This window comes from Lonchura striata, chromosome 20 (genome assembly GCF_046129695.1).
Source record: "Lonchura striata isolate bLonStr1 chromosome 20, bLonStr1.mat, whole genome shotgun sequence".
Lineage (NCBI taxonomy): Eukaryota > Metazoa > Chordata > Aves > Passeriformes > Estrildidae > Lonchura > Lonchura striata.
In genome coordinates, this window is record NC_134622.1 from 8,005,845 (window position 1) to 8,027,501 (window position 21,657).

Here is a 21,657-nt window from a genome sequence, read left to right on the forward strand (position 1 = left end):
CGCCCCGGCCGCTCTGCCCCGCCCGGGCCGCGCTGACGTTGGACAACAAAGATGGCGGCGGGGAGCAGCAACTACTGGGAAGGCGAGTGGGGCGGGGGGCGGCGGGCTCGGGGCGTGCGGGGCCCTCCGGGGCACGGCCCGGGCTCGGCACGGCGGCACCGCCGCCGGGACCCCTCTGCTCTCTCCCGGGCGGCGCCGGCCTGTCAGCCGTGAGGCAGCGGTGCCCGCTGAATGAACCCCGCGGCCCCGCCGGACCTCCCGGGGCCGCGGGTGAGGGGCTGTGGGTGTCCCTCCCATCGGCGTGGGGGCTTCCCCTGAAACGCGAATTTTGAGAAATTTAGGGATTTTAGGGGAGCTAAGATTTTAGTTAGAGATAAGGCATACTAGAGTTAATTAAATGAGTAGGCCTTGATGAAGTTAAGAGTTAGTAGTTAACTAATAATTGATTGCTCGTCAGCACAATGTTTAGTTAGCTGGGTTTATAATGAAGAATATAGAAACTGACAAATAGCTTTTAGGAACATAAGACCATTGTGGGCCTCCTCTGTTCTGAAACCAACTGAAGACAAGGAATGGGAGTTCTACCAAGAGTTCATTTGTCATATTTGCATTGAAAAGGCAGAAAGGTCAGAACGAGGATGACTTCATTGACTTCCTCATTTTGGGACCCCTCCCCATGAAAGCGACACCGACCCATTTCAAAGAACAAACCACACATGCTTAATAGCTTTTGAAATGATCAGCATACGAAGCAGGGAATGGGACGTACCAAAATGATGAACATGTATTTGTATTTTGGGTATTCAATGCTTGTATGGATAAAAGGGCTCTGTAATCACCTGGAAGCTGCGGTGTGTATTTGGGAGGTATCCCACACACACTTTCTAACTTTAAACTGCTAGAGAGCTTTTGTCCGTCATTGGATATCGATACTAGATCAATATCCATATTTTTTAATAAATCACCCCAGCCACGGGGGTTCCCTCTCCCCTGTGGGTGTCTCTGTGTGGGAAGCGCCCCGGCGGTGCGGGGTCCCTGTGCGGGTCTGTAACTGTCCCTGCCCTGCAGATCTCAGGAAGCAGGCGAGGCAGCTGGAGAACGAGCTGGACCTGAAGCTGGTGTCCTTCAGCAAGCTCTGCACCAGCTACAGCAGCAGCCGGGACGGAAGGCGCGACAGGTATAGGTACTAGCCCGTTTCTTTATATTTTAAATGCTGCCTGGGGTGCTTGGTGTGGTTTTATCTTTTGCTGCGTGCTGCTCCCACCTGTGGCTCTTTAGGTTTGGCTCCTTGGGAAGCTCTCAGCGCTTCTTGCTGCTGGTGTTGCTCCTGATGTGATGTCAGCGTGTGAGTCAGGCTGGGGGTGACAGGTCACTGGGGAAAGCTGGATTTAAACTTCGTTCTGTGTGGGATCAGTGAGCTTTTTATGCTGGCTTCATTTTGAGTTTTTCTTGTATTAAACTAACAGGAGGTTTTCAGGGACTTCAGTACTAGGGGAATTGAATTTAGCTTTACACCTCCCAGGTGGGCTGGTGTGCTATTTGTGAGCTTTTCCCTGCAGTTCCACAGCTCTCTGTCCATTTACAGACTTTTCTTTGCTTATTAACTGCATTCGTTGTGCATGTTGCTGCTTTAGGTATATGTGTGGATATTTTTCTATTTTATTTAATTTAATAACTGAATCCATTTTGTACCTCTCCCTCAGTTGGCAGTTCTGGAAGCCTAAGAGCACCTCAGCAATAATCATGTTACTCCTGAACATCCCTAATTTCACTTTTGTTTCTGCCTCTGTGCTGTTACTTGTCATGTAATCGTTTCCATTATTTTTGCTGTCCTGTGCCAAGCTTACTTCTCTTACTCAAAGCAAATTACCAGAGCCCTGAGTAGTCTCTGAGGGGTGTTAGTTGCCACAGTTCTGCAGGCGGGGCTGACATGTGATTTTCCTTGTGGTTTCAATTTAGAAGCAAATAGGGAAGGTGTGTGAAACTAATTGTGATAAGTGGTGTGGCCTGTGTTGCTCTGTAGGACATTGATTGCTGAATAGGTCACAGGGTTGTCCTAACACTGTTTTACTAAGCTGTGATTATATTGCTGGAGTAACATGCTAAGAGTGCAGTGCTTTCTCCTGTCAGTAAATAAATAAATCAACCTTAAAAGTTGGGGGGAGGAGGACACTGGTACCACACAGGTGTGTAGTGTCAGGCATTTATTCCCAGGAGAGGTGGTATTTCCTGTAGGTGATGCTGTATCATCTGTTCAGATAAAGGCATACAGAATCAGAAAATGTAGTTTTTTCAGAGTTTATTTAATCTCTAGCAAAGCTGGGTATAGTGGAGCTTTCCAACCCCTGTCACTAGTGTTATTTCTGGCACTCATGAAATGATGCAACTTTTCAGTAACTGCTCGTCCTCTTCTCCTTAGCTCTGACACAACTCCTCTATTAAATGGATCAAGCCAGGACAGAATGTTTGAGACCATGGCTGTGGAGATTGAGCAACTTCTGGGAAAGGTAACTCGAGTTACTTTGGGTTTATTGCAGCATTTAGGCAGTATCCCAATCCGGATTTCTGCAGCGGATGCTAGGCAATCCCAGTGCGGCTGTTAGACAAGGTGTGCATGTCTAGCTGCCTCCTTCAGCTCGTGCATTGTAGTTTTCTTGCAAGAATAAGCCATTTGACATTTTCTGGGGTGTTTTTTCCTCCTGCAGCTGACTGGGATAAATGACAAGATGGCAGAGTACACCAACAGCGCGGGCGTGCCATCGCTGAACGCGGCGCTGATGCACACGCTGCAGCGCCACAGGGACATCCTGCAGGTAACAAAGGGGCCTCCTCCCTGCCTTTGGGTTCTTTCTTGGGCTAAAATAATTATTATTATCTGTGCTGGTATCACAGCATGCTGGAGTGTCTCACCAGGAGGTGTGAATGCCACTGGTTCCATCTCGCTTTCCTTCTCTCCAGGCACCTGCTGAACTCTGAGTTGAAGAAAATTGAGCTTTTTGTGTCATTGCTGACTAGAACTTAGCTGAGAAAGAACAATAAAGGGTGCTGCCTTATGTGGGTGGGTTTTATATAGCAAAAGGGGAAATGTAGTGAATTACCTTGTCTGTGTGGCTTGTCATGTAACAATGTGCAAGGGAACATCACACTTCAGAAAACATGATTGTAAAAGCTCCTAATGTTCTCAAGGGAGATGAAGGAAATGTGATGGTTAAAGCTACCAGTCAGTGCTATAAATTAACCATGGTTTCATGGTATACTCCTATTAAAATGCATGGTTGTGTACCGTTTGATTTCTGTTTGGTATCTGTGCAATCCATACTCTGTGAAAAGCAATAGCAACCATTGTATGGATGGTTACAATGGCTTTGATGCACACCAGCTGCCAGTTAAATTGTGTTTTGAGAAGTACCACCTGCCTGAAATGGTTTAAAATGTAAAATTGCATCTTAAAAATAGCAGTCATCTTTATTGTTCAGAAAATACTTTTTTTATTAATCTGGTGTAACAACAGAATAAACTTAAGAACGTCTTCACCACACCAAAGAAGGAGGTTTTATTAGGGCTTCTGATGAGAAATTTCAACACAAACCAATTCATCAGAAAGGTGAGGATATCTGAAACTGGGAGAAGGAATTGCAATGGATTTCCCTCCACAGCTGTAGCTGCAGCCATCAAATTTAGCAACTACTCTAAGAGCAGTGAGTTTTAAGAATACTTTGGATTAATTTGCAGCATTTTTGATGTTAAATTCCTGAGTTGGTCTTGCATTTTGTATGAGAGAACAGCTGACAGTTTTAAAGGTGGGTGGATCTCCTGTGGGGGTACTGTGTTGCTCTGTTGACCTCAGGTCCCTAATTTTGGGATAACTGTTTATTATTACAGGATTACACACACGAATTCCACAAAACCAAAGCAAACTTCTTGGCAATACGAGAAAGGGAGAATCTGCTGGGATCAGTACGGAAAGACATTGAGTAAGTTGTGTTTGCTACAGCAAAGGTGTGGGACTGTCCTCAGAGGGAGAAGGTGCAGAGAATGCTTGGCATAGCTCACGTGTCTGTGCTCTGAATAAAGCAAAAGTTCCTTGAATCCACAGTTCTCATTGAGGTTCTGCTCTGTTGGGTTTTAGGTCGTACAAAAGCGGCTCAGGCGTGAACAACAGAAGAACAGAGCTGTTCCTGAAGGAGCACGAGCACCTTCGGAAGTAGGTGTTGTTTCCCCTTTGCTTGTGTTGGAGCTGCCTGACTTTCCTGGGGGGTGAAACATCTGAATTTCATGCAGCTGGTTAAATGGCTTGTGCTGAGTGTGAGCTGTGTGGGGTAGGTAATAGTCATCGTAGTGTCAGTGACTGGGACTTTAGGATCTTGGCAGTGACAGTTTTGTGTTGTTTCCAGGGGCTTTTGCAAATCACTTGTGGCTCAGACCTCCTCCTCCCAAGGGAGTGGATGCCTTTCACTCTAACTGGGGTAAAGCTTAAGAAACTAAACTAAGAAACTCCCATGATTTGGCTGGGTTTCCCTCTCCTTTTCTTTTGTCACTCAGACAGAGAAAAACCTTTTCTCCTTTTGTCTCTACTGAATGTGTACAAAAAGTGATGGAAGAGATTAATTCCTAAATTACCTATGCACTTGAATATTTGCAAATTAATTCTAGGTTATCTAGCAGATAACATGCCAAATAGAAAGCACTTTGTTGCTTTTCCTGTTGCAGAGAGGGCATAAAGTTCTGAGTAGCTGCTTTGTGTGTCCTTGTTCAGCAAAAACAGCACAGGTGAGAGCAAGAACTGGAGGGTTTGTGGATTTTAGAGTCAGGAGATAGCTCTGGTCTTCCTGCCTCTCTCCTTGCCTGTAGTTGTGCTAAATCTCAGGCTCACACGAGAGGGCAGGCTTGCATTTAAAAAAACCAAATAAATAAATAATTACATGTGGCTTTCTTATGATGAAACTTACAGCCAAAACAGCACAAAAGACTTTTACAGGAAATTAAATAATTTTTTTTCAGTTGTGGTTTATCCTCAGTTTTCTGTAATATATTTAAAACTTAATTGATTGAAAGCTTGAATTAGGACTTCTATTAAGTATGATCTTGAAATAGAATGGTTAAATATTTCTGGAGTTGTAAAATACCCTTCTAAGAAACTTATATTACCCTGAGTCCATTACTTTAAAAAGTTTGCAAAAATTAAGAGCAGAAAACTTTATGCATTTTGTAAATATTTTCTGGCTGATGTCTTCAGAATTTGAGCCTAACATTTATTGAAGCATTGATTATTTGGTTTTTTAAATATACTAAACTCTGCAGTATGTTTACAGGATTAAAATGCATGAAAAATAAAGTTAAGGCAGTTTTAGAAATAGTTTAAAACCATCTGGGTGATTATTTGAAAATGTTAAGACTTGAGAAAAACCCACCACAACACTGAGGAAAAGAAAACCAGAAATAAGTGTGAGTTGGGGATCTTTAGTAAAAAGGGCCAAAACTAATCATGGGATACTCTGCAAGGTGGAGATAACTGGAAGGACTGTGAAAAAATCCAGTGTAAAAGAAGAAGACAACACTGGCAAGAAATCAAAGCTTGAAAAACTTTTGAATTGAGAATCAGTAAGCTCAGAAAAAGATACTGGCAGAGGAAATTATTAGAGACTTTCAACATATTTGTCTTCAGAGAAAGCAGTTGATGAGCTATTCATGCCAAAAAGCTGCAAAAGCTAAGAAAGGGTCCCAAGAAATCACCAGGAGCTGGCAAATTACACCAAATATGCTCCTAGGATAAACTGACAAGCTTTGTGTGAGTCATGATGCTGAATATTTGTAGTGCAGTAAATCCTGGTGCCAGACTAATTGACAGAAGCAGATGATGAATATATTTACATGAAGACACAGGAGTAAAAATCCAAATGTTTTCAATGGAGTATAATCTATGAAAAAAGCTTGAAAAACACACACAGGAATATAAACTTTATCATGTATATATTCTCCAAAGCAGTGTAATAAAGCCACAGGATTTACATATTCATGTCAGATATTGGCGCATTTACTTGGTCTTGACCCTGCTTAATTTAATATATTACATATATTATTATATTAATCTATTACATATTTATTGCATGGTCTGATAACAGAATGTGTGAACTGCTACCCCACTGCTGAGTGCCAGACTCTTCTGTCAGCCTTTTCCTTCATGCACAACCATGTGAAACAGGATAAATTCTAAACATTTATTAGCAGGTAATAACATGGTTATAAAGATCTTTTAGTGACTCTGTGATCTCGTTCTCAAAATGTTTTTAAATATCTCAAGATGACAAAAAACTTGTCAGATTTCTTTCCAAAAAATACCTGCAACAATTAAAACCTCTCCAGATATCTTAGGCTGGACCTGAGGCAGCAGCATAAATCTGAAGTGGATGTTAACACAAACTGGGGTTTGCTCTTCAAAAAGCTGCAGTTTGGGATTGTTTGTGGGGTATCTCACTGGGGAGCAACAAGAGAAACAAGAAACTTCTGCTTTTTGCCTCAATCTGCCTCTTTAATTTTTGTGTCACATTGTGAACACCACAAAGAAGATCCTCTTAATGCTGCACATGTAGGTAATCCTCAAAAAGGAGAGGAAATGAGAAATCTGTGATTTTCATTCAGATCCTGATGCATGAAAGGTTCCAACACACATTAGGCAGAAGGGAGTGACAAAAAGCACTGTGCAAACCCTGCCTGTGCCTGGCTTTCCATTAAGCCACGAGGATCCTGGATCCATTTGGCCTCCCTTTGGCAGGGTGGGGCTGGCTGCTGTGTCAGTGCTGCTGGCAGCACTGGGGATTCCCACCTTGGAATCCCCATGGAGCTGGGGCAGCCCTCGGGGAGGGGGCACTGTGCTGAGGGTGAGACAGAACACATTCTATTCCTTTCCCCTCAAAAGCTTCACTGCTGCTCAGTCCATTTTATAAAGCAGCTCTTTGTTGGGAAAGGAGATTTGTCTAGAAATTCTGCTGGCTGTGGATAAGAGGCATGAAGTTCCCAAGTCTCTCAGTTTCCTGTCTAAGTTATAGACAGGTAATTCAAGAATAGCTTTACCAACCACTGGAGAAATGAACCATAGCACCTATCTTTTTAATAAAAAAATAACCCTATTAATTAAAATAAAATTGGCAGACAGATGTTGTTGAGCATTGATGCCTGATACCTCAGATTTCTTGGCATGTCACATGCTTAAAGAAATACCCAATCTAGCGTGGTCATGTTTGCTGTCCATTTCTGAAATCTTGTTTTCTTGTGTCTCTGCCATTCCATAAAGGTATTTAATCTTCTGTGCTTTTGGCCAGAGGTACAAACAAGTCATCCTTTTTCTTCTAATGCTGTTTTCCATCTAAAGAAAACAATTTTGATGAATAGCTCTAGCTTAGCATTTTAAAAACTGCTCTGAAAAGTGCTGCCTCAGAGGAAACAATTCTGTTGTTAACTTAGAGTCTGCCCTGAGAAATTCTGCAGTTATTGATGAGTTATAGTCTAAATCAGCAAAAAAGGAACTAATGTCCTTGATTAAATTTGCTATATTGTGTGTGTGTACTAGTGAATATCTCCCTTGTCTTGTAGGTGAGTGATACCAGGGGGTACTGGTGAGTTTGTGTGAAAATTGTTGAAATCTTCAGAAGTTTAGATTACAGATTTTATTACCTATGATGAATTCCTTGTAAAACGAGGTGAAAACACACCAATCCTGTCATTGTGGGGCAACTGTGTGATTATTACTTTATTACTCAGCTCCAGCACTCCAAAATTAGTCATTTTTCCCTTTCTAAAAGAAGTGGCTGGTGGTGAAGCAGGTGCCTGTGTGGTGCAGATATCATTAGCTGTGTTTTTAATTGTTGTCAGGTGGCTGCATGTTTCTGCTGAGTGTTGCTATGCAGCCTGTGAATCTATCCAGTAAATTTTTTTATAAATCCTCCTAGTTGGAGTCTCGTGTGTGAGTGGTGCAGTTAGGTGAGATGAACCTGCTGCAAGTGTTCAGACACCCCTGTGTGTGTTAAAATGTTCAAAACTGGCACAGAGAGGGCCAGGCTGCCAGAGTAGGTGGGTAAGGAACTTTTTTTGAAGGAGGAAAAAGAGGAGAGCAAACAAATCAGAGGGAAGTGTGCTGCATGGGAAAGAGAAAAGAGGAATAAAAGAAGTGAGCAAAAGAAATAACAGGAACCTGCAGCAGCTGTGTAATGGTGCTAATTAATAATACATACCTGAGATGATGAGGAGAAATTAATGTTTGTGCAGTGCTTCATGTATGTGGAGTACTCTGGAGTAGTAAACACTTTTATTGCTCTCATTATGGTATTTGGTTATCAGCAGAACTGTTTCAAATTTCCTGCTGTTGTTTGGGCAGAAAAGGGCACACTGAGTAGAGAATAATCACCAGGAAAACTGCTTACAAACTTTGTTGGTGGTACAGGCAAGATCTTAATGGAGGGAGAGACTTACTGACTGTTCTTCCTCTAAATATTTTCTTTCCTGACAAATTTTCACTTCAGCACTAATCTGCAGAGAGAAATCAACTCAACAAAATGCAGAGACACCTTGCAGCGTTTTTGATTACAGGCGATGTGATCTTTTGGGAGAAAGCTGCCAGTTTTCTACCTGAATAGAATTTCTTTTTCTTTTGTTGTCCCTGTTCTCTGTTCTGCATGCCCTGGTTTCCATTCACTGTGCAGTTCTGCTCAGGTTCCTGTGGATTTCAGTGGAACTTGAGGGTTGGATTAAGACCAGAGAGCTGAGGTTGCCTCCCTTCCCATCTCCTCACCAATTTCCAGTTGCAGAGGACACACAGTTGCCTGGGCAGGAACTGTTCCAGCTGACACACAATTTACCACTGCATCTTCTTCATCTTCTCTTGGGAACAGAGAATGCAGAAAAACCAGCTAATTCACCAAGTCCTTTTTCCATCCCAAGGTGGCTGGGGAAGCAGCAGGGAGGGAGGAAAGTGATGAGCCCTTCCCTGGGTGCCTGCTGCCTGCCTGCTCTGCAGCCTCAGAACTGCTGAGCTCCACTTTACTCAGGCCCAGTAAGGGTTTGTGGTTTTTTTTTTTGTTTGTTTGTTTGTTTTGTTTTTTTTTTTTAATTACCAAACTTGCCTCTTAATTAAACTGTTTTTTTTGTTCGTGTCAGAGCAGAATGCAGTGTTCTTGTGGTTCCATTCTCTTAATTTGAATGCAGATTTTAACTGAAGCAGCACTTGGGAATGAATAATCTTTGCTCTGTAGCAGTTATGAGAAAAACCCAAGCAGCTGTGGCCTGGGAGGACAGAGGAGCTCTGCATGGCCCTGCTTTGGGGGTTTGCATCTGGTGCTGTTTGGTGCAGCCCTGCTGGAGAAGGGCTGCAGCACTTTGCCCATTGAACTGGAAGTTACAGTGCAAGGAGGGATTGGGGAATCTAGGTTAAAACATCTCTCTGCTGGCCATTAATTGCAAGAGCTCTGGCAATGGTGTGCTGCTGTTTTCCCAAACACTGTTGGCTTGTTTTCTTTGTTTCTGGAATAAGGAAGTTTGGGAAATTGCTGCATTAAAAGTGTGTGCCAGTGCTGGATGGCTGTGGTAATCACCTCACTGCCTTAGCAGTGAATAACTCAGACTTTTGGGGCAGGGCTCTGTGCTCTGTCTGAGCAGCAGCACAAAGCAAATGTTTTTCAAAGAAAGGATTTGAGCAAAGGAGGATTTTTGGTGTTGCAAAGGCTTACTTAAGGATGCACAACAGTTTGTCCTGTAATCCTGTTTCAAAATACAATTCTAGTCTGTCTTTCTGCTGTCTCCTATTCTATTGCTGCAGAGTTTTCTTGATTGCATCAGTGATTCTTGCCTTTAGCCTTATCTCTGTCTGGGCTTGAATGGGTTTTACCTCCAAGGCTGCTGGCAGAACCTCTGTCTCCTGAAAGACTCCTGGCAGAGGGACACGAGGCCACTGGAAGTGGCTGGATCAGCTTCTCCTGTCCCAGTCCCAGACTGAATATGACACTTGGGCACATCATCGACTCAGCTGCAGCACCAGGCTGGGAATAATTTGCTGTTTGCTTATTTAATAGTAAATAATGTTTAGAGAGGGAGACAATTTATGTCTTCTGGGAAAGGAGAAACTTCACTATATATAATTATATGACTGTATGAGCAAGTTATTGAAGTAGTTTAATGAGAATTTGGGGAGGTTCAAAGCTTCCAGGCAATGAAGGAAGATGCTCTCTTGGGTATTGTTATTATTTATAAATAACTTAATAAAAGGTCATGAAAATCAGCCAAGCAGTTCAGGATTTAAGAAGGTTTTTTCCCCTCTAAAAATAGTTTGAGCTTCATTAGGGTAAAATCAACTATTTCTTTTAATCTTCCTGTGCTGTATTTAGAGCTTAAAAAAACCCTCTACCCCAAACCACTAAAGCTTCTATGTCTCAATGTTTATTTGCCTACTTTCCTGATAGTTGGCTTGCTTTAACAATACTGTTATCAGTAATTTCACTGACACTGATGACTGTTGTGACATTTTTGTATCTAAATGTGTCTGAAGTGATGGGGACACCAAATGAAAAATAAAGACAAAACCATCAAACCCACACAGCACAAAACTTAGTTTGGGAATTTCCAGTGTAACTCCCAGTACAAAACTGAATTATCCAGGTGACAAAGGTTGTAGCCACGTTGTCATTAATGAGCTTCAAGCTCATTGTTTGCTTTTCATTGAAGGCTTATGGATGAAATTCCATGTACCTCAGGGAAAGTGGCTGTGGAAACTCTTGTAGATCTTTATGAATGTCTGCAGAAGCTAAAGAGCAAACCCTCACAGAGTGAAAGATTACCTGCATTTATAATAGGAAGAAAAAAGTGTCTGGGACAAAAACTCTGCTTTGGTTCTTGATTCTGAGCTTCCCCTTATAAACAGCACTTGGCTCTTAATCTGGGGAAGGGGAAGGATATAAAACCACACTTCAAACTTCAGGGCTCTGTGGTTTCTTCTGAAGTTTTTTTCCTCCTTTCAGAAATAAACAAGTCGCTGATGCATGTTTTATTTGTTTTTAGCTTTCCTTTCAACATTGTTTCTTAACTAGGACAGCTTCCCCCCACCAAGGTCTGTATTGAAATCAGGGCTTTCAGGAGTGCTGAAATCCTTCCTGCATGGGTTGGTTCTGAAAAGCAGGTGCAGCTTTTCAACAGAATCAACAGTTGTGGAGTTTTATAGAATTCCTTTGTGCATTCTGAGAATCACTTTTATATTCTAATGCAGCATGTCATTTTTTTGTCAGTGTGGCTGTGTACTTCATTATTCTTTAGGGCCAGGAGTGCTTGCTCATTATTTGCTATTGGATCCTCCAGTAAAAACAAGCTGTTGAACTCAATTTGATGTGTATGGATATGTTAAATAGTGATTATTTCCATTTCCTCATATACAGAGTGTATCTCTGGGAAAGTTACCACACTACTGCATAAATGTCATTCTTGAGTTTTATTTAATTTCAACCTCTCCTAATGCATCAAAATTAGGTTCTCATTCTTGGCTGCTGAATGATTGCTGTGCAGATTCCTTTGTGTTCTATCAAATCCACGATACTAAGCAGAACTAGATCCAAATTACCCTTAAAGCATCCCTATTTTATCCTAATAATAGAGTTCTGTTTAGAACTTTTCAAGGACCTTAGTTCTGTTTTGGTTTGAAAGATGCAGAGTGTTTTCCTCTCACTTGAGAGACTTGTTTATATCAAGTTTATTTGCACTTGTGGAAGAATGCATCTTGTTCAGCCTCAGATAAAAAGCCCTAAGAACACTGGGAAATTGGGTCAGAAGGAAAATGCTGAGATCTTTAACCATTAATGAATTGCATCCTGGGTTTGGCTTGTGGATGGTTGAAATGCACTTTACATTTTGAACCACAAGTGTTTGTTATGTTGCATCATTAACTATGCAGCTTCAAAAATCATTTTCTGCAACTTAATTAACAGGCAGGTAGAGAGTTGTAAATCAGGTACCTCAGCCAAGTCCTGCATGAAAGCCACAGAGCTTCTCCCAAAAAAACCCTCAAAACCACAGCAGGTGAAAATGCAGTTAGGGAGCAGAGCACATGTCTGTGTGGATTTTAGGGTTTCATACTACATTAAAAAGTTGGGTTGTCATCCTAAGGATAACTCTCACTTCATTTCTGTGTTAGCTGGACTGGAAATTAAAAAGATATTAATTATAAAGTTGTTTGTGACGGGGCTCTTGCAGAAGACGTTCCCCTGGTTACTTAGGAGTGTGTGAGTAATAGAATGGCTCTTTAGCTTTGCCAAGCTTTAGTCAAAAAACACTGAGCTAGAAAAGTGATACAATCTTATTTTGTTACAGCACAGATTACAAACAGCTTGTGTTTGTTGTAAGCTGAGCATCTCCTGTCTGTGTGTGCCCAACAAATCAGCCGTGACAGGTTATCCTGGGAGAGGTCAGTGTCAGATAGCAGAGCCTGTGCTGCTTGGTTTTGAGGGGTTTTCCCTTTAGTTAAAGGTCCCATCCAAATTCCACGTTTTAAACCAGGAGCAATAATGCAGGCAGCCCTGCCCCTGGCTGCTGGCAGAGCGTGCAGATGTAGAATTTGAGGAAATGCCTATAGAGTCCATTAGGAAGTTACTGGAATTGTTCTGACAGTTGTGGTTGCTGATAATGACTTACAGTAAGGCCTGCCCTCCTCAGTCCATTTCCCTTTGTTCCTATGGGTAATATGGAGCAATTATATGGGGGTCAGTCTCTCCAGGAACTTCTCCCAAGCATGACTTGAGGCCTGGTGGTGCCACCCTGGCACTGGTTTGTGCTCACCCAGCTGCTGCACTTCACGTGGACAGCAGGAGCTGTTCTCATTTTTAAAGTTCTTACCCGAGTTCTTTGGGTGGACTGAGCACTGCAGGTTATTGAGAAGCTCTTATTCCCTTATAGATTTGCTCTAAGGGAAGAAGTATTGCTGCTGCTCACCCTCTTGGGGCTCTCAGGCACTTTCCCAGTCGTCTGCATGCCAAAGAGCTTTCTTGGCTAACTCCTCTTTTAGAGAAACAGTTCTTCCACTCTGTAATTCCCAGGCAAATCCATGGAGTTCAGTGGAGGAGCAGGCTAAACCCTTTGGAAATCCAGGAGAAACAGCTGTTGGTGTTCAAACCTGTGAAGGTGGATCCCTGTTTTAAGGGAGAAAATCCCTTGGTATTTGTTTGCCTCTTTAAACTGAGTTAGAGCAACTAATCTTTTTATTGGTCATGTTTTACAAGTAGATGTGTTTATAGGTGGTAGCTGCAAAGTGCTTTTCTTAGTGTACCTAAAGTCCAAATGGCTGGAATTGATGAGCTGTTGAGGTATTTACTTAGTGATGTAGCTAGTAGTTGGATTTTTAGCTGAATTTGTGTTCCAGGATTGCAGTTGGAGGGAGGAGGTTTCACCAGATTCTTTTCCTGGAAATCCTTTGGCAGATTTTTCCCTACAGTGAAAAGAGATGCCTTCTGTGTATTTTTTGCCCTCATGTACAATTTCTTTCCATCTGGAAAGAAATTCAGCACCAGACAACGTTGGTTTACTCTTGCCTAGAGCAATGGATTCTGTTCCAGTGCCTTGCATTCAGGATTTAACAAATTGCTTGCATTGATGAAAAGTGGCATGATATTGTACTTTTTTCTTTTCCAATTTTGCAACTATTCCTCATTCTTACTGGAAATTATTTCGGAGATGTGCAGAAATAAGCTTGCTGAGGTGTTCAGAGATTGTAGGCGAGATGATGCTGAGCAAATTTATACATTGATTAATGCTCACATTTGTGCTGGGTTTTGTGTTTGATTATTGCCTTCTGCAACAGGCAATGTGACAAAATTGCATTTCCTTAGAATCCTGATTTGTGCTTGAATTAACACTCAAAGAAAACCAACAAAAGAGAGCAGTTGGATCAGTATTTGAACCTTTCTTTGCTTTTAGAGTGGTTTCTGTGGGGAAACTCTTCATCCCTGAAAATGCCTCCTGCCTTTGTTTTAGGCCAGCCAGGTTTTCTCATGCTGGAAGTGGAAGATGTATGCTTCATGGTCAAATATATCAGTCAGTAGATACACTTCTACACCAATTCTTGTCTTCAGCAACTTTGAAATTGAATCAAACTTGGGACAAGTCTTATAAAATCTGGAATATCTTGTTATCACAGGAAGGGGGAAGGAAATCTTCTGTTTTACATTCTTCTACTTAAGTTTTTAAAGAGCTTAATGATCTTATGAATTTTTAATATGGTAAGGAATGTTGATGGCAAAAAGAAAAAATGAGTTTGGAGATGGAGGTTTTTCTCTGTGTGTGTGCACAGTGTTTTTTTCATTATTATTCTGTTATTATGAAGATGGAGATAACTGAGTGTATAAATCAGATTTGCCTTATACCTGTATGTTTGTATTAGAGTGTGTTTTGCAGTATTTGCATTCCTGGAAGCTCCACATTGCCTGGTGATCCAGGACTGTGAAAATATGAAAAGTTTATTGGAGGCAGTTTGAGAGAGCAAAGACTTAGTGATTTATCTTGCAGTTAGAGAAAGAACAAAGTAAAATTATTATTTCTGAAGTTATTCTTTCTGAAAGGAAGAAAATAGTTTTCAAGTGCTATATTAGTTTATTCTACAGGGTTTTCCCTGTTCCTTTTAAATTATTCTATGTGATGATATTGTCCTTAATTTCATCTGAAGGGTTTAAAGCATGTTGTGGGATGAGTTGTGTGCAGATGAGTTTTACTGCTCTTCTCCACTTAGTTTGGGTATCAGCAGCAAAATCTATGGATATGGGAGAAGCCCAGTCCTCAGCTAAGTATTCATCTGTATTAATGAATTTTATTTCAGTACAGACACAGAGATTTGCCTTACAAACAACACAAAATGCTTTCTTTTAATTCTAAAAACCTGATGTGGTGAGCAGGACTCTTTTCTATCAAGGAGGCAATATTTCACTTAATTTCTCCTTCAGATTAATTTACCTGTCTGCATATTTAAAGCACAAGCTGTGCCATCTTCTGCAGGCAGCAGTTGCACAGAGGCCTGGGTATTTCATATGCATGGCTGCTGCTGCTGGGCTCGTGCCATTCTTTACAGGAGGTGATTGCCTCAGCAGCTTCCAGCCTTTCTTTCCTGTAGTATTTTTAAAAAGCTTTGTCTGTCTGGACAGGTGAAAATGCAGAGTTTATTGAAATAGATGGCAAGTCAGATTAATAATGCCCAGAACCATCTTTTGCTTGGATGTTCATAAGGAAATGTTCACTGGATTTGTTGTCTTTGCTTGGACAGCAGAAGAACAAAGTCGATAGATTTTAATTTAAGAGCTTCTTTTTGTAGTGTTTTGAATATGTGAGTTAAGCACAATTGCCTCGTTCAATGTTAATTTCTTATTCTGGGAAACGGTTGAAATGAACATTATTTTTAATTGTGAGAACAGCTTCTATTTCTGGAGAACAGGTTATTAATAGTCAGAGATCTGCAAACTTCCCTTGTGTCTCTGGGCCCTGTTGTACTTTGTGTTCTTGAGCTTCCTTAAATCTGACTTATTTTTATGGTTAGGAGCTGTAAAATGAATGAAACAGATGCTTCTGTTTGGGTGTCACTGTGAGTGAACTTTACAATCTGTATTTGCCAAGGAATCCAAAGCTGCACATCAGAATCCCTGAAATGTTCCTGCCTGCCTTTACCAGAATGTCAGGGAATGTCATGGCCATTCCTGTGGAGTTTGCTCACCTTGCAAGGAGAGACGAGTTTGGAAATCCTCTCAAGACCTGATTCTTCTTGGGCTGGGAAGAACACACTGGAAGCTGTGCTAATAAATCTGTGCTTCCTTTAGGCTGCCCTTACCTACACATCTTCATTCTGAAGCAAATGCCTGTTTTAAATATTTGAGGTGATTCCACATAAGTTGAGAAACATTTGAACTTGAGGCTTCAGATGCCTGCTAAATGTACTGTGGTGGCATTTGCAGCTCATGCCTGTGTGTGTTGGTGTTCAGAACTGGTTTTTTAATGGTTTATACACTTTTATGACCTTCTGTCATCATTTTACAGGTAGCCACCTTCCCAGAGTTTATTTTTGTGTGTGTATAAACATAAACACACATAGAAAAATAAAGCAGTGTAATGTAATTGAAGCTTTTAAGTCACTTCTTGTGTTTATGTGTCTAAGTAATAAAATTGCCCATCTACAGCTTTCTCTGACATAAAAAGCAGTGAGTGTCCCTGCTGCAAACTGGCAAGCCTAATTTTGGTGCTCTAAAAGCCTTGGATGACATCCTAGTTCACTTGAGGTCTGTAAAAGTGTTCAGCTTCTCTGTCATCTTCAGTTCATCAGCATAAAAATTCTATAATTTTATCAGTTAAATGGACAAAGAGCTGGTAATGATTTTTCTAAGGTAGGTTTTTAATAGGGCTGTTCTACCATTTTCTTCCACAGAATTTTTTTAAGTGTAACCTGTTACCAGCAAGGTTTTTAATACCTTTTCATTGATAAATTCTTTTAAAATAATTGAACCTTTTCTGAAATGATTCATTGTTGTGCACTGCTCTTGCTTTTGAGGCTGTTTTCTAATGGTTTTTCAGTTCATTCTGATTATGCCTTGCCCACATAACACACTTGTCTGTTAGAGACTGTCTTTGAAAGGCACATTCTCAGCTGGATTGTTTCTCTTGGCGACTCAGCAATTGCAGAAATCTGTAATGCTTTGCTTCCCTGTTCTGCCAGCCTTGGGGTCATTGGAAATGCTGTGAGACTGCTCTGTGTACACAGCTAGGGTGTTTCCCTTCTCTGTGCCTGTGTAATAAATACCACACAGTGAATAAAACTGGTTTTATTTGCTTAAACCAACGTGCTCACAGCTGATGTGAATCTTAGAGAGCGTAGCTCTGTTTGCTGCCCCAGTTGAGTCCCTGGCAGCTTAAAATTGAGCAAAATATTTTTAGTGCTCTGTTCTGTGTCTATATTTCAAGCCATGGATAGCCTGAAATAGCAACCTTGGTGTTTTCACTTGTCTTCACAGAGAAATAAAGTCATTGTGTTTGCCTCTCCCCCTCCCCAGCAGGTCACACACGTGGCCCAGCACGCTCCTCCAGCTGGAGCTGTGGGGGGATCTCCAGAATTCCTGTGGGAAGGAGAAAAGTTCCAAATCAGGCAGCTCTGGCTGAGTCAGAGGCAGAGCTGTGCTGCTCTGGGGGCTGGCAAAACACTTGGAATGAGGAGGGTGGAGGATGGAGATGGCCGTGCCCTGTTGGCATCTTTGAGCTTGGAAGCAATAAATTCTGATTTAATACTGAAAGCAGTAGCCAGTACAACATAAAATTACTTTTCTGTCAGGCTGATTTCCTCCTCATATTGCAAATTCAATATTTTTTGCAGTTATTCTCCAAGAATTTGTGTGGATCTGTGGGATGAACAGAGCAGTTGTAGGGGTGCATTGCTGGTTCTGCACTGTGGGAATGATGCAGGCACCTGTTCCATGTCAGGGTTGCATTGGAAATATTGATTGCTGTAACGTGAGGTGTTTTTCTGGCATTTCACAACTGCCTGCAAAGCAGTGATGAAAACCCCGTGTGAAAACTGAGCACAGAAAATGAGAAATAGCTGCACCCATCCAAGGATCTCATTACTCTCTTTAATGGTGTGTGTTGGGTTTTTAAATGAAATATCCTCTGTGGGCTGTGCTGGAGGCTGCCCTTTTCCCAGGGATGCTGCACAGAGCTGGATCAATGTGTGGCAGGCAGGGCAGGGCAGGGCCACGTGTCCCTTTGCCTTTTTCTGTGCCACATGGTGAGTGTTGTGTTCCATCAGCTCCTGGACCCTGTGGGAATCCAGAGCTTCTCTCTGGCTGCCCTGGTCAGGAATCCATGGACAGAGATCACAGACAGTGTCTCTGTACAGAGCCCCCAGAGACACTGGCTGTGATCTCTGTCCATGCAAAAGTTTTCAATCTTACAGGATGAATTACAAGCTCTGAGTATTAGATATAAGTAATAATTAAGTGTGGCACGGGTGAAAAAGTAAAATTTTAGGATTCTAGATAAAGGGTTCAAAGGAGGCAAGAGGGAGGAAATTGTGCCTTGTCCTTTTTCTCCTTCTTCATGCCCTCCATGTTTCACTGTGGTGTTGGCATTTTTCTGTTGGTTCAGGCTGGGGACACACTGTCCAACGTAGGTGACAGATATTGGCACGTTATTGTAAATCCAGCCCAGGGAGTTTCTGGTATTGAATGTTTGTCACATCCCACTGAGGGCAGAGCCCCACACGCTGCCCTGCAGGACAGAGCTGGGCAGGGCAGCAGAACATGTGAGAGATAAACAGAATAAACAACCTGGAAACCAGCACAGACCAATTATGGCTTCTGCTTTGGCAGGGGGCTGACAGACAGAGGCTTTCTACAATCTCAGAATCATTTAAATATCACAGATTTCAACAGGACTCTGCCAGCATCAAGCAGTGCTTGGGGAGCTAATCCTGAGCAGGGCTCTGAGGTGGACCCAAGTCTCAGCTTCTTAATCATTAATGACATTTTTTGAAGGGGTGGGCAGGATTAAAAAGCAATAAAATTAGCTACTCCTTTCTCTAACACTCCTTTCCAAACAGTCCTCCATAAATCACAGTGCAGTTCCCATTTTCTTGTCTTCTCAGTGTTTTATGTGTTTTCCTGAGCAGCTGCTCTTGCTACACTTAGGGAATGCTGCTCCAGAGGATACTCCAGTGCTTCTTCTCCAAAGTCTATGTAAACCAAACCTGTGTAGTAGCAAAATATGACAACATCCAGAAATAAAACATTCTAAGAGCAAATTTATTAGGATGATGATGGGGATCATTGATTAGTGATCTAAAGTAGTACTTAGTGCTTGTTACTTTCTTTAACTTGATTTTTTTTTTTCTTTTGGCTTTCAGCTCAGATCGACTGATAGAAGAAACAATAAGGTAGGAATGAATGTAAAAATTTTCATTATTTTCCATACAATCAGCATGTCCATTAAATTGTTTCTAAATATATCAGTCACTATATTTATACAGTAACTCTGTTGTTTCCAGCTCCTTGGCAGTATTACAGGGAATTGCTGGTGGGTTTGGTTTGGGTTTTTTCTATTCAATATTGACATAAGAATGTTGCTTAAATATTTTATTCACCCTAGCTTAGAAAATATGGGTTTCTGCTCAAAGGTGAATCAGCTTTGGAGCAGAGTGAATCTCAGGCTGAGCTGTTGAGGGCTGTTCCAGTAGTCAAGATGTTTCTTCTCACAGTGACACTTCTCTAAAACCTGTTTTCTGTAACCTTTCAATGTGTTCAGAATATTCAGCACCCAGTGTGCAGCTGATATAGGTAAGGGCTTTCACCAGAACTGCTTGAAAGGTTATTGCTGTTGTACATTTATTTATTTTTTGCGGTTCTTACATGGTTTGGATACTTAAATGATACCTCCTCCAACTGATCTAGACATTCTAGAACTGTAGCAACACGAATTTTATTATCTGTGCCCTTGCCAAGCCAACCTTTTGCAGTCCAATAACTCAAACTGTAATAATGCCCAATTTAATGGTTTGAAATCTTAGATTATTGCTTTAAAACAAAAGGGGAAAAAAAAAAGGTAAGAAAGCAAGTAAGATATGCTTTCAGACAATGCATGTGCTGACATAAATGACCAAAAAGAACAATTAGAGGTGCAGCAAGGCTGTGTCCATTAAGGGCTGGCTTAAGTACACACAGTGGGCTCAGGATAATTAACATGGAGGAAGAATGTGTTAAACCACATCAGTGTGCAGTGATGAACCAGAAGTGATCAGTGCAATAATACCTGAAAATGTGGCTGCAATTTCACCACAGCCTCACAGAAATATTTCTCCAGCTGTATTTGTTTTGGGTTCTAGTCCTTTCCTGAGTAAAAACCTCTCCTTTATTGCCATGCTTGTAACCCTACATTTCCATCTCAAAAGTGCTCAGTGTTTGGTGAATTTCTTCTTTGCTGCCACTCCAAGTAAGCAGAAGATTAAGCAGCATATGGTGATTTATTACTCTTAATATCCTGCAAAATTACATGTAATTATTTTTAATTATATCATTGACCTGGCTTCTCGATTCTGTGTCATCAGAGGAGCTCAGAGCTCTCAACCTTGCACAATTTGTTATCTGTAGTAAATTCTTGCTTGAGTTGTTGCCAAAAATGTTCTACTTTTTTTTTTTTGGTACAAAAAGAGCTGGTTTAGTAACAACATGGAATAGGAAATGTAATTCCACTTGTATCTGAGTTGAATTCTGCCTGTGTTAAAACCAGGGTGAATTTTTTGTTGAACACTTTTTTCCTTGTGGTCCCCAGTAGTGTTTGGGTGTGACATTAATTGATGGTAAATCCTGCTGCCTTCTAAGTGGATTTACCAGATGGGAGTTTACCCAACTCATCAATTGTTTTATCTATTGTAACTCAAATAAAAGAGGGAATTGTGCAGAAGAAGCTATTCGATGAGAGATTCCTTGAGATGTAATTAGCTTTTTCTGGCTACTGCTCTGTCTTCAAGGTTTACATCTACTGCAGTTCATTACTCATTTTTTAATTAAGCAAGTCAGGAAATCACGTTTTATTTCCTTCACACTTCTATTTCCTCAGGGCTTGTTACTAAGCACTGATTCCAAACACTGGAAAGCATATTTTTGTGTCTGCAGAGGCTTTTGTTGATGAGCTACAGCCACTAATTGTGAGCCCTTGCTCTGATTTTCTGTCAGGAAGAGAAGTGAGGAGTGTGCCTCTGCCTTTGCCTGGTCCTCCACGAGCAAACATCCGTGCCAGGGAATTCATGGGCACTGAGCTGCAGTGGCTCAGTAACCACAGCAGTGAGCAGGGCTGTCACTCCAGATGTGTCGTTATTACTAAACTTTTAATCAATTTTTAAATGAATTACATGCCATGAGTTCTTACTGCAGCATATTTCTCTCCAGAAGCGAGTGGGATGTGCTACTTTGTACTGCAGCTCTTTTGGAACAGCACTCACTTCTCTTGGCCAGATTTAAATATAAGCAGAGATTTTGCTTAATATGTTTGGAGTTCTCAGGTTTTCATTTTCAAACATTATCACTTCTCCAAAATAACAGACCATTTATTTCTTGTTTTCTAACAACTTGTGTTTTTATGTTGGCTCAGTTGGAGTATTTTTTATAGTTTTGCCTGTACAGTATGACAGGTTTTTAGGATTTTATTGTAATTCTCTTTCTGAGGCCTGATCCATCAGTGTTTGTATATTAGCAGATTGGACTGAAGCCAGAGCAAAGCCATAGTTTTTTGGGTTTTTTTTAATTGTCTGCTTATGTATTTGGGCTATCTCTTTAGGTAATAATTAGGATTTTAAAAAAGAGAAAAATTCATCTTCATTTAGTGTTGATTTTTAAAGGCATGAGCCACATTTTGAGAATTCTCTCATTTCACAACCACCTTGCCAGAGTGTCCATGCAAAATCACTTGCATTCCTGGGGAGATGTTTCTTATGTTTTCATCTCAGGCTTCATCAAAGGAAACAATGGAATAAATAAAGGAATAAAGGAATCTATAAAGGAATTTACCAGGCTGTAGTGTAGGTATGCAGTGATACATGCACATATGTGTATATTTAGAGACACAAATACAGAAATGTATCTTCAGACAAAGAATAAGTGATGCAGTCATAATTTT

General features: G+C 41.2%; 1 protein-coding gene across 2 annotated transcripts in view; it reads left to right on the forward strand.

The window, feature by feature from the left end:
- The first annotated feature begins 27 nt into the window (after positions 1 to 27).
- The window catches only part of GOSR1 (golgi SNAP receptor complex member 1), a 28,254-nt gene continuing 6,624 nt past the window's right edge, over positions 28 to 21,657 (forward strand). The window contains exons 1-7 of one of the 2 annotated variants that reach the window (XM_021524956.2): positions 28 to 82; positions 1,069 to 1,183; positions 2,420 to 2,507; positions 2,706 to 2,813; positions 3,883 to 3,974; positions 4,130 to 4,204; positions 18,893 to 18,922. In XM_021524956.2, the coding sequence (XP_021380631.1) occupies positions 52 to 82; positions 1,069 to 1,183; positions 2,420 to 2,507; positions 2,706 to 2,813; positions 3,883 to 3,974; positions 4,130 to 4,204; positions 18,893 to 18,922 (539 nt within the window). In that variant the 5' untranslated portion in view covers positions 28 to 51. The remainder of the gene's footprint in view (positions 83 to 1,068; positions 1,184 to 2,419; positions 2,508 to 2,705; positions 2,814 to 3,882; positions 3,975 to 4,129; positions 4,205 to 18,892; positions 18,923 to 21,657) is intronic. The other variant, XM_021524957.2, reaches the window with a different exon arrangement.